Source organism: Carassius auratus, chromosome 36, assembly GCF_003368295.1.
Source record: "Carassius auratus strain Wakin chromosome 36, ASM336829v1, whole genome shotgun sequence".
NCBI lineage: Eukaryota > Metazoa > Chordata > Actinopteri > Cypriniformes > Cyprinidae > Carassius > Carassius auratus.
Genome location: NC_039278.1, coordinates 17422786 through 17436582, shown reverse-complemented (window position 1 = coordinate 17436582; position 13797 = coordinate 17422786). Strand labels below are relative to the sequence as shown.

At 35.3% G+C, this 13797-nt stretch overlaps 1 protein-coding gene across 8 annotated transcripts in view; it reads right to left on the bottom strand.

Annotated features, from left to right (window-relative positions):
- LOC113055471 (integumentary mucin C.1-like) overlaps positions 1-13797 on the bottom strand; it is a 57832-nt gene that overhangs the window by 42059 nt on the left and 1976 nt on the right. Inside the window, exons 4-9 of one of the 8 annotated variants that reach the window (XR_003277533.1) lie at positions 13619-13752; positions 13457-13507; positions 12895-12945; positions 12750-12803; positions 12421-12479; positions 11999-12332 (exon numbers count right to left, since the gene is read on the bottom strand). The exons of 1 other annotated variant lie outside the window; for it this stretch is intronic. Coding sequence is in view for 6 of the 7 variants with exons in the window: in XM_026221794.1 (XP_026077579.1) it covers positions 12448-12479; positions 12750-12803; positions 12895-12945; positions 13457-13507 (188 nt within the window). In the remaining variant the exon portion in view is untranslated. Of the gene's footprint in view, positions 1-11998; positions 12333-12409; positions 12480-12749; positions 12804-12894; positions 12946-13456; positions 13508-13618; positions 13753-13797 lie in introns of those variants that run through there. 6 more of the 8 variants (XM_026221794.1, XM_026221793.1, XM_026221798.1 and 3 more) reach the window with 6 other exon arrangements.

The following is a 13797-nucleotide window of genomic DNA, read 5'->3' as shown; positions in this document are numbered from 1 at the left end:
CGATTTATCTGGATAGGTTTTTATTTTTTTTATTTTTTATTTTTTTTGAATGATGACAAGCCGGAATGAAAACAAGCCAAAATGAAATAGCAGTAACGAAGCTATTTTTAAAATGTAAGGAGTAGAAAGTACAGATACTTGCCTGAAAATGTAAGGAGTAGAAGTAAAAAGTCGGCTGAAAAATAATTACTCAAGTAAAGTATAGATACCTCAAATTTCTACTTTAGTACAGTAACGAAGTATTTGTACTTCGTTACTTGACACCTCTGTTACTCACGTACCTATCTAATGGTGCTACACTTCTGCAAGAGGACAGAACAACAATTACCCATAATACACTGCAAAATCCTCAGCCAGTGAGATTCAAGTCTGGATTGGTTTTATCAATCTGTTACTTTTATGCAACAATGTTATGTTGGCTGAACAAATAATTTTTAAGTAAAGCTGACAATACACACTTTTTTGTTGAATGAACTAGACTAAATTAAGTTCACATTGTTAAATTAATTTCTTTAAGTAATCACAACATGAATGGATTAAGTAAAATTGGCAAAAGTGAAAGTACATTTTTTTGAGTGAATGAGATGATGTTTTACAGACACCTCATTAATGTATTGTGTAATAACAGTTAATGTAGATAATGTTACATTACATTACACCTGCCCATCTGAGCACTTCAGCACCAGTGAGCTCGAGCTGACATGATGAACTGACTTTATATTCCCGTTCTAATATTTTTCTCTTCTCTGTTTGTGATGAAACACTATCTTTCTGAACACTGACTCACTCTCACAGACTTCACTGATCTGGACTCTCTTATCTGCATCTCGAGATACTTTTACAGCAGAAGATTCAGGAACAACCCAATCAAATAACACTATGCACACATTGACATTAATAAAATATCATATTTTCATTATATTCTGATTATGTAAACCTCAAGTAGAGTAATTAGCCCGATTTCTATCGTCAAGTTAAGCAAATTTTTCAGATTTTAGCAGCTGGTTACATATAGGAAAAATTCAATAGCAATATTAATCCCAGGTAGGTTGTTTTCATGTGTTTGTATACATATTGTATACATATTAAAACTTTAGCAGTCACACTTTGTTCATGGCAAATGTGGGCATACAGTATTTAAGACGCATTTATCACTTACTGTTGGATTGAAACATATGGAGCTGAAAAGCAATAAAGATGAACAACTCCATCACAGCGAGAGTGAGAAAAGAGACAAAACAAGACTCACACAAAAAGAATAGACCACAGGAAATCTTTTAATATATTTTTAGTGCAGTTTATGTAGATGAAAGTTTACTTATAGACCACACTTTCAACCGTGTGCACTGTGAAATATAGGGCATATGTCACATCTTTTGTACTCACAGGTTGAATTTGAAATGGCATATTAGCACACATGGTATCTCTGCCAAATAAAGATAGAAAATGTAAAGCATGAGAGTTGAATGTCATTATGCTGTTTTAAAACCTTCATTTAAATGTAGCGATAACTATACTAGTAATGATATGAAAGTATAAATTTCTTAAATATAAAAGGTGTTAATATGCAAATAATTATGTCTTTGTATATGCAACAAAAGTTCTGCAAATGCATTGACTGAACAATTACAGTCACATTAGAAAAAAGTTATTTCAGTAATTTCACAAGCTGCATTTAGTTTGGAAATAAAACAAGTTTGAGTTTTTGTGGCTGTTGTCAAAGTTTTTTCAGTAGAGGTCACCGTTGAGACTATCACACAAGGAACAAATACAAGTAGATGTGTAGTCATTTGTTTTGAGAAAATGGATTACGTTTTACTGCTTTAAATAAATCTTTTATTTTATATATATATATATATATATATATATATATATATATATATATATATATTGTTTTATGTTTATTTCTATAGCACTTTTTACGATACAAATCATTGCAAGGCAACTTTACATAAAATGCCATTCATACAATATTTGGTAGTAGCTTATACAGTAAGTGGTGACTGTCAGTTTCTGTGTATATGACAGGATTTTTCAGAAAAATTAATACAAGACGTATTCAATCAGACGATGAACACTATTAACAGCAATTATTATATGATGCAATCACACTTGTAGCAATATTTGTTAGTTCTGTTCGTTCATTCAGTGTTAGCATCATCTGGGGTACTCTGAGGGGTCAGCATCAACTCTTCTCAGGTGTTCTGGATCCAGGATGGAGCTTGTGTAAATCATAATTACCACTGGATGTAAATCACGTGGCAAAACAGAGAAACAAATAGATGCATAATACACACAATAAGAGTATTACTACAATAGACCAGAGAAAATCGTTTAATATATATAGTGTAGTTTATGTAGATAAAAGTTTACTTATAGACCACACTTTCAACCATGTGCACTGAAATATAGGGCATATGTCAATGTTATATTTTTAATCAATATAAAAGGTGTTAATATGCAAATAATTATCAGCTCTACAGTCAGTTATCAATTTTTGAGATACAAGGGCTATATGCAAAAATCTAATCAGCTGGACAGTAGTCTGACAGAAAATAATACAGATGAAAAGAAGTAGAAAACTAGTAATCTTTTTTTAATAATTTGCATATTTATTTAATATTTTGGCTTATTTGTAGGTGATACATCATACTAAAATCAAATAATTTTTCCCCTAAAGTCAAAATGTGGTTAAAAAAAGCTCCACAGATTTTGTTGGCCTGATGATAAGTATATGAATTCACCAGCTATATCCTGAACATATGCTATATTTCTGTACATATAATTTTTTCTCTTTAGCAATAAAAGTTGCAACAAGTGAAGTGCATAAACAGGACGTCCATGTTTTAAGGAGCACACAGGCGAAGTTAAAGGGGTCATATGATGCTTTTTTAAAAGCATCATATTTTATTTAGTGTGTTTGTAGTAAAAGAATGTTTTCACATGATTTAGTGTTAAAAAAACACATTATTTTTAAAATACAGTAGATTATTGTATTTCCTCTATGCCCCGCCTCTCTCAAAAGTGTTGTTTTCTACAAAGTCCCTCCTTCTGACAAGCACAGTCTGCTCTGATTGGATAACTGACCTAGTGCATTGTGATTGGTCGAACACCACAAGCACTTGTCGGAAATGTAATGCCCCCTTCCATAATCATGAGCTTCATCTTTCAAAATAAATGTAAAGACAGTTAATAAAGTCCTTAGTTTTAGCATCAGTTCAAGTCTGAAAGAGAAACAGAGTCACTGAGACAGACACAGTGATGAAACTCCTATGTGTTTGCAGTACACAAGCCACAGACAGTTAAAACAGCTGACTCTCTCTCTCTCTCTCTCTCTCTCTCATGCACACACAAACACACACAGTGTACACACACACACACACACACACAAATACACGATGGCATACCTTTGCATTTGAACATTCAATAGCAAATACTTAAACTAATAACAAAATATGCTTACAGTAGCTGATTCAGAAAGGCCAGATTGCCGTGGCAAAGTCCTCCTCTCCAAAGTTCAAGAAACGGCCGTACATAAAATGTGTTGCTGTTCTGTTGTAAGTAATATTTATTTTCTTAAAGATTCTTAAATGCATCTACTTTCAGAAGGCCAAATAAAGTGCTTTTGCTTCTGCTACACACAGCATCTCCCTGACATGACTTCTTCAACACTATCTGCGGTTACTGAAACCACTCCTCCTTTCTTTGCGTGAACATTTGGGTGGCAAAATGCAACACATAGTGACATAGAGATGTGGAGGCGTGTTAGAATCAACCTGTCCTCCAACCAATACGCTCATACAGAAATAAATCCCAGAAATACAGGAAATACGACCCATCAGAGCATTTACTTGAAGTGTGCTCCTATCGGCAACAAGACGTTTTCATATTAATGTTTGTACTCTTTTATTTGAGCTATAATTCGGGTTTTGTGTAGTCCAGCTGGTAGAGTATTGCATTATACGACTATATGTAATCTAAAATCATGGGTTCAATCCCAGAGAATGCACGTGCTCACAACTATTAATTATAATGTTGCATGATTTCTGGTGTAGGTTTAGGGGGGGGGGGGTTAGGTGTGGTCATTCGAGTGAATAAGCCACCTAGTAAAACATGTTTAAATAAATGTGCATTTTGATTGGTAATGACGTTATACGTTATTTCATGACAACAGACGAAACACTGTACTGTCATTATTGTTACACTCACTAGAGGGCGCTTAGCTTAAAAATGTAAATATAGGGCGTAATAAGGTGCTTGCACAAACAACATATACTGTATTGTCATTTTTTATTGGAGGACAGGCTCATTAGAATGAGACGTTTTGGGTGGCATGGCAGAGTTTTGACTTTGATAAAGAATATATGAGAATTATGTTCTCTTAGGGTGCTTTCACACCTGCCTCATTTAGTTCGGTTGAATCGTACCAGAGTTCGTTTCTCCCTATGGTGCTATTCGTTTGGGCAGGTGTGAAAGTAGCAATCACACTCGGTTGCGCACCAAAGGTGGACCAAACAAGCGTACCGAGACCTGCTTGAAGAGGTGGTTTCGGTACACTTTCAAACAAACTCTGGAGCGGTTTGTTTGTGGTAAGAACGTGATCCAACCTCAAATAGACCCATCTGCAAAATGTACTGATCATTTTTGCACTAAATCAGCTGCCATAGTCAGCTGAGCTGTGCATTATGGGATGAGGAAGTGTTTTTTATTATTATTATTATTATTGAACAAACATAACAGCAAATACAGTTTCATATACAAAAACAAAAAATAATATAATTTTAAACAGTAGACAAAGAGCAAGTAAAGTAAAAAGCAAGTAAAAAAGAAATCACCAAACCAAATATATACAGGGATTGTAAAAAATAAATTAATGTTCAAGGAATCAAAGGCTTTATAAAAATCTAAAAAAAAAAGAATAAAACTTTCCTCCCTAATCAGTTCATCAAGGCGTATATTGTTTGTAATATGCCTCTTTGGGATGAAACCTGATTGAGTCTCGTCTATTATTGTACTCAAAACAGTTTTCAGTCTTTTGGCCAGTAACAAAGCTAATATCTTTTAATCACAGTTTAATAAACAAATTGGATGCCAGTTATCAATCAAAAGAATGTCTTTCTTAGGTTTAGGTATTAAAGTAAGTAATCCCTGTGATAAAGTGGGTGGAAGCGTCTCTCTCAGACGCGATACTCTCCAAATAAGTTTCAAGCAAGAAAGGTGCTAACTCTTAAGCAAAATTTTTATACAATTCGGCTGTCAGCCCATCTGTGCCCGGAGACTTATTGTTCTTAAGAGCTTCAATAGATTCAATTATTTCATCAATAGATAAATCCCTATCGCAGGTGCTCTTATCTGCATTAGATAATGTCCTAACATTTTTCAGAGATTGGAAAAAAGACAAAGCAGAGTCTTTGCAATATTTAGAGTTGTAAAGATTTGAGTAGAAGTTTGCACAAAATGTGCGATTTCCTTAGGATCATAACTTATTTTACCATTTAAATTTAAAAAGTTAATAGATAGATTTCTAAAATTATTATTTTCCATTCTGAAAAAATATACTGTACTTTGTTCTCCTTGCTCTAGCCACCTTTTTCTAGAGCGAATAAAAGCGCCCTCTGCCTTATTCTTATACATTGAATCTGAGTTTGCAGATCAATAAATTCTGCCAAATCAGCTTCTGACAAACCAACCTGCATTTTACCAGAGAGAGTCATTATTTTGGAAATGACAGACTCCTCTTCAAGTCTTTTACGTTTAGCTAAAAGGCTGCCAAAATTCCTAGCACACTTGCTAATTTCATGTTTAAGTAATTCCCAATTGAGGCTAAATTTATTTTCCTTTTGTGCTTTGATCCAGTAATATTCAATCAAATATAAAACATTTTTCCTTAATTGGTCATGCGTGAGTAAAGAAGAGTTAAGTTTCCAATAAGAGGCTCTAGGTTTTGAAGAAGAGATAACCGAAAATAGAGGGGATTGAATAAGAGTTGCTTTATGACCAGTCATGGTTGAAGGGAGAATGCTAACAGAAACATTAAAGTCCGTAACAGCTTGTGAAACAAGCCAGTAGTCTATTCAGGACTGTCTAGAACAATTTTTGTTACTCCAAATATAGGATTTAGTATTCAGAAATGTTTCCCTCCCAATATCAATAATATCCAATTTATCCATTAAAATCTTTAATTTAGAATTAGCAGAGGCAGTCTTTTTAGGTGGCAGTCTATCGATTCCAGATTATTATCAGGTACAATATTAAAGTCCCCACCAATGAAAACTAAGGCATTTGGGTATGCATTAAGCCACAGCAGAATTTTCCCTTCTATCGCATCAATCAGTAGATCATTCTCATGAGAACTATTATACCCATAGATATTAATTAGTATTACCACAGTGTTGTTTAAACAAATAACCAGAAGCAGAAAATGTCCATTCGGGTCGCTAAAGTAGTGCAAAACCTCCCCAGCAAAAAGGTTTTTCAAAGTCAGAACTCCAGCTGAACGCTCCAAACCGTGAGCCATCCAAACATCATTGTTCCACTGATTTTTCCAAAACGCAGTGTCACTGGCAATGAAGAGGGACTCTAGAAAAAAAACTAAAATCAGTTTTGAAAGAGTTGGCATATAAAAACAAAGCCTTCCGTTTAGTAATGTCTCTTAGACCCCTGGCACTGAGAGAAATTACTGAAATAGACAAACAAAAATAACTCTTAACAAAGAACAGCAAAAAACAGCTAACTGAGGTTGACAACGCATAAGCAGCTGACTAAAAAAAGTCAGGTCAAGTGTTGTAACAGCCATCAAAAGTCCTGCTCCATAACGAAAAGGAGCTCGAAAACCTCTCTAGGAATGAGAAGAACAGTCTGAACAGGCTTACATAGGGTTAATTTCAGACCCTTCAATAAACCCACGGTGACTGACATAATACTCCCTCCACACACCATCTCTCATCACACGTGAGGAAAACTGAATAATGATCTTGCGCGGCTTTGAAACATTCGGAAGCCTCTTCCCAATGCAGTGGACAGTGTCAATCCTATCTGGAAGAGTTTTGCTCTCCTCTGGAAAGGTGGCCTGACAAATGTGGATAGATTTGGTTCTGACATTTTCATTTTCTTTTTCAGGTACTCCATGCAAACGCATGTTCCAGCGGCGAGAGTATCTCTCCAAGTCGGCAATTCTTTTTTCGCATAGCTCCATCGTCTTTTCTTCAGTATTTAGTCTAGCTTCTACATGGCCAACTTTCCCCTTAATATCATTCAACTCAGCACATACAAAGTCCACCGTCTTTTTTAGGCCTTTTCACCCACCATTTTCTCCAGGGCATCTGAGTGATTATTTATCAGCTGTGAGAGAGTGGAAATCACGGTGTCGTCTTCTGCTTTGCCTTTCTTTGAAGGGGGCTTACCTGGGCTCTCCGGAGGTGGAGTAGATAAAAGGGTCTCAGCGGGAGACGTATAGTTGTGGAAGCTCACATTCTCGGACACATGTGAAGCGTGAGACATTTCTTTTTCTTTTCTTTTGTCTGCAGAAGATTTCATCTTTAAGTTATCGAGAGATAAGTATGAAGTATTTATGTAATCAAATACACGGAACGGGATTGTAAATAGTAGTTTGGCTGTTAAAAGAGGATTTGTCAGCGGAGCCCGATAAAGGCAAGCTTAGCAGGACGCCATCTTGGAGCCTCCCCCAGGAAGTGTTTGTTGACAGTTTGCACTCGTTTGCACTTTAGCATGGCAGCTCGTGGACAATCTTGGAGTAGTGAGGAGGTGCGGAGCGTCATAGAAATTTGGTCTGATGACCATGAGCATGTCAGAGTTAAGAAAAATTAATGCACGCCTCCACTTCCGCCTCCGAGCGATTCCCGCTCGCCATTTGCAGTTCATTAGAACGTTGTTTTCAAGCCGCATCCGCGCTTCATTATAGAAATGTATTGTTTGCATATTGTGGTGTATACAAACAATGTAATAGATTATGGCCTGGGGCAAAACAAGCCCGCTCAGTCGTCTCTCCATAGTTGTGTTGTCTCTGTGTTGTTTGTTGGCTTTTCCTTTTATGTTGGAATTTTCCCACACGTAAATTCTGACCAATTGAAAAGCAGTTTAGGAAATATGTCATGGCCAATGAGTGATGTGGATGTTGTCATGTGACTGAAAGCAGAGCAATCAGTGTGGTGTGAAAAGGAACCAAAAAAGCTGAAAAATGCTACAATGTATAATTGTTTGTCTTTGGTTCGGACCAAATGTACCGAACTAGAGATTTGAAAGCACCCTTACATTATGGACTGAGATGTGGCTGGTACAGAAGTGATCAGAGAATATGTCTCTGCAGGTCAAGAACAACTAAATAACATAATCAATAGATAAGGTCAAGTTCCTTTCAGCCATTCTTATTATAAACAATTTGTTATTTTATGATTTTAAATGCACAGAGACTCACGATAGGCTACCAGTTCCTTGACTGGGCTCATATGATTTTATTGATCTCTTTTTAATGCTAAGAATCAAATATTGATCTTTATGACATATTTTCATGCATGCATTTATATTATAAGAAGCTAAATATCTATCCATACAGCTCCTGGACTTCTCTTTTTACCTAGAAAAAAAAAAACTGATTTGTTTTATTTTTTTTTTTGCATATCATTTCTTCTGTGTTAGTTTGTGTTTGAATCAGAACTGGTAAGAGAACATTGTGCTTTTTATATTTTTTTCACCTTCAAACCAAACATATGATTTCAGATGGCAAAGTTTAAATTCCTAGGTTCACCTTCATCATGAGTTAAAACCTATGAAGATAAGCGACTCCATTACATTTTGTGTGTGTGAGAAAAGAGACAGAATGAGACTCTCACACAGAATAAGGAAATGCATTGTGTGGTCAGTTCTACAAAAATGAATGTAGATCATTGCTATCATGAGACCACAAGTACAACTGTCTTCACAGATCTGGGGCAAAGGCTAACACTAAGAGAGAAAGGTTGTTTTGTAAAGGTAACATATAAATATGCCAAATACACCGTTACCATTAATACACTTGAAAAAGACTTGATCATAATATCAAAATTAAGAATGTGAAATAAATTGTTCACTTAATAGTGACTTTGATAGGTACACGTTTGCTTATTAATGCATAAAACAGAAGTTGTTCATAGGTCAGATAATAAAATTGAAACAAGTCTATTTTTGTGAAATTGTTGATAACATGCTGCAACTTTGTTAGGATTTTGTTTAATATGCTCATAAAAAACTGTTGTATGATGATAAATGTATCTTTAGAAATCCTCAATTTTATATTTTAAAAAACATAATAGGGGCCACTACTAAAATCAAATTCCATAATTTTCTATACTGCATATGAACAGATTTAGGCATCTCCTCTATGGGAGCATTCAGACCAGAGCATCCAGACTCAAAAACAGCTTCTTCCCACAAGCTGTCAGAACAGCCGGTCTAACTGTGAGCCTCTCCACTGACAATTCTGTGTTTATGGTACTTTGTAGTACCTATTGTCAGTATTTATTATCCTCATGTGCTGTTGTCTTTTTAGCTCTTGTTACTGTCTACTTCACACTACAGTACTATTTCATTTGTATCCATTTCCATATCCATTTTTAACTACGGTAAAACTATGAAGTAAAATGAATATGTCAGCCATGTTGTAGGTCATGTGTTTTTGTTCATATTAAACCAGGCATATTATATGAAATATTTTATGGAAACTTTGTTCACTATAAATGTGGACATAAGTTTTTAAGAAGACAATAAACAGCAGAGATATTTTACTCTTAAGACTGAACCTCCATAGGAGCTGAAAAACTATATATGAAGATGAAAATCTCCATTACAGCGAGTGTGAAAGAGAAAGAATTAAACTGGAACAATGCTTGAATTAGGAAGTGTCAGATCAGACCACAGGAAACCATTCAATGCATTGAGCAGTTTAATGTAGATCACAGAACACATCATAAGACCACACACACAGTCATGTGCAATGCAACATTTACATGTAACATGTACATCTCAGAGCATGAACAAGAATATTTAAAATAATTCTTTTACAAGGCTTTTAAGCATATATAAAGATAAATATTTAAATTCTGGTATACATTTCGGGTCGATTAGAACTGTATTTTCAATAAGCTTTTTCCAAGGTAAATTTAGGAGTCTTTTTTTTTTCAAAAAGGACACTTGGAGACCAGAGTCCAGATATCCAAATACAAGTCATCCATATAAGACTACTGTGCAAAATAAAAAACACTAAAAAACAAAAGAAGGATGATGCTTCACAGTGTATGTAAACAATGCAGCAGATACTTGTGAGGTAACAATGCTTAACGTTTTTTTTTATTATTTAAATGAACACAAGTCAACATGTCATGAAAAATAGGACAGCATCGAGATGACAAAAAAAAAAAAAAAACCTTTACCAGCAGCCTTGACCTGACTGTATACAGATCCAATCAAAATTAACGATTACAAAAATTACAATATTCCAGTGAGTGCTTGTGTGTTGTGTCTTTTGCTTGGAGCATCAGATGCCCATTTGACCTTCACTATTCCACACAGCAGCATGTGGGTAGAATCAAACATTTCAGAAAAATTTTTTACTATTTTTTAAAGCTAAATACACTCTGGAATGAATGATTCACTGAAAACAGGATGCAAGTCATTTTCTCTGTAATCAGCTGGGTTTTGTAGAAGGAGAAGCTAAAAATCATTCTAAACATAGATTTTTATTTTTTAGTAATGCAGAATAGTAACAAAAATTCAGATTCCATCACAAAAGACGTAAAACATTTTCATTTATCATTAGATTTTTAGTTCAGCTTTTACTGAATGCTCAAGTTCTTCTTTCAGCGTGGTATTACACTAGTGAGGCTTGCTGGAGAAGATGCTCTGGATATTCACTGAAGTCACAGTATGTTCCATAATAATGGTAAATAATACACTGGATGATGTAAATAAGCACCTATTTGTCTGCAAGTAAAGATACTTTAATGGCTGTACATGATGAAACCAGAGAAACCATCAGTTCATCTTCACCAAACTGTACACGTGATCTTTGGAGTGAACTGGTTTGTCAGGGATTGTGGCGTACAGGTGATAAACATTTCAGGCCTGTGAAAGAACAGCATAATGAAGAAGGCCAAACTGAGTCAATAATCACAACTATACAAAATAGGAGGACAAATGTGAAGTGGCTTCACCTACAAAGCTTCAAACTTGGTGTGTGAAGATGCATCACATTAGATTTGATACCAGTGACACCAAACACGATTAATACATGTCTTGATACCAAACATGATGCACAATGATTGGATCAGTGCCTTTGAGGGTGTATGAACAGCACTCTCTTCCACCCTCAATACCCATGGCTGAAGTGACCTTGAGCAAGACACTGAACCCCCAGTTGTTACCCGTGCGCTGGGTATATGGGTGTGTGTTCACAGTGTGTTCACTTCTCACTGCTTTGTGTGTGTGCACTTGGATGTCCATACTTTGCAAATGTCACGACTTTCATCTCTCCTTATATCAATCTTGTGCAAAATCAAACAAAATAACACTTGATTACAACATTTGAAGCAAACCATGCGAGGAACTTGGAAACAGATGCAACTTAAAGGGATAGTTCACCAACCCAACCCCCCCCCCCCCCCCCCCCCCAAAAAAAAGCTAATTGTGTCTTTAATTTGCTCAACCTCATGTTGTTCAAATCCCCTGAGACTTTTCATTTAAACATGAATGCGACAAGAAGTAAGTGCTCAAGACATTCCTGATCTTAAAAACGCCAAAGCGCAGTGCCCTTAACACACACTAAATTCTCACAATCTCTAATACCACTCGGAGCGATATTCAAGGCTTAGTGTATGCATCATGTTCTTGATTTTGAGACTCTTTGCCAAAGTTGTGCATGAGGTCACAGAAACCTTTGCAATGTAAGTTAAATATTAATAATTATAAGATATTACATATAATTTGGTGATAAAAAAAATGTCCTACATGTTTTATTGCTTCAAAGATTAGTACATTTATTTTGTACAACATTTGGAACTGCTTTTAATCCCTTAATTACTGTAGAAGCACCACAAATTACAATTATGAAATGTTATAGGGACTACTGATGAAGTTCTGTAAAATAAGCTATATAAACACTTTTTTTTTATTCAGCATTTTTACAATACTATAAGTTTAATACACTTGCACCAAATACAGGAAATACATCATATAAATTTTCAAGTGGTCAAGTGCAAAGACAGCGAGTGTGGGTATTTAGATAATGCAGTTGTTTCTATCTGGTAGGAGGTGTAGTTCATCTCTGTGAACATCAGCAGAACCTGCAGAGACACAGACTTTATTATCATATGTTTCTATATTATGGAGTTTATCAGTTTCTGTACAACTAAACCTTTACATTGTTCTTACTGGTGAAGCAGCACAGACAGATGAATCCTATGAGTCCAGACAGAAATAATGCCATGGGTCTGTCAAAAGAATAAAAAATAGAGTGGAAGTAGAGGTCATGGTTAATGCGTTAAATAGGATTCAACAATGTAACTGATAATTGCGGTTGTGTACAGTAAATGTACAGTAGATTAAGCTGTTAGGGGCCATTCACACAGTAAACATTTTTGTTTTGAAAAACTCCAGGAGTGGCAAATAGAATGGGAAAAATGCAAGGACATGAGACGTGTTTTTAAAAGTTGAATTTGAAATTGAGCACCGTGTTTTAAAGTGTCATATGTAAGACTTACCCGTGGTTTCCGTTGCTGCGCTGGTTAGCAGGTTTGATTCTGATTGAAAGTCTACTAATAGAAAAATTCTACATTGCAAAGGGAATAATTTCTCAAAATTTAAAATGATCTAGAATAACCAGACATTTTGTTATTATTAACTTACCAGTTTTATTGTATATTGTTGTTTCAGAACCCGACATTACAGTTAACACTGCTGAAAATAGATTATGAAAATTGCAGTTATGCACAGTAAAAAGTAAATGTAGCTGTTAGGGTCCATTCACACAGAAAATGATTTAGCTTTGAAAAACTCTAGGAGCAGCAAATGGTATGGGAAAAAATGCAAGGCCTCAAGAAGTTTTTAAATAATGTAATTTTCAATTGTGTTTTTACGCTTAATATGCAAGACACTGCAAAAGACACGAGACACAGACACAATGGTCAAGGACATCTGTCTAGTGCATTTACATATAAAAAAACAATGGGAATGTAGAGTGCAATGGAATGTAAATCACATTTTGTGTGAACGGCCAATAACCATGTAGAAAAAAGCAGCATAATCATGAATCACATCTTCATTTAATTCTGTGTGTGCTACAGCTTACTTACCATATACCAATAAACTTTGAAACTGCATCCCAGCTGTATTTTTTATTATGAATTGAATCCAACATGTTAATTCTACACAGTAACTTTTCTCATTGAGGAAGAGTGGATGAACTTACTCAGGGTTTCCTTTGCTGTGCTGGTTGGCAGGCTTGTCTTGGATTGGACATCTACAAATGTAAAAATAACATATTGTAGAAGGAATCACTTTTCAGAAGGGAATTATTTCTCAAATGTAAAATGATCTAGAATAACCAGAAAATTGTTATTAGTAACTTAACAGTTTGACTGTATGTTGTTGTTTCAGAAGTGGACATTACTGTTAACGCTGCTGTACAGTACAGTAAATGTAGCTGTTAAGGGCCATTCACAAAAAAAGCTGTGCTGGTGGGCAGGCTTGTCTTGGATTGGACATCTACTAATGTAAAAATAACATCTCAAGGAGGATCACTTTTCAGAA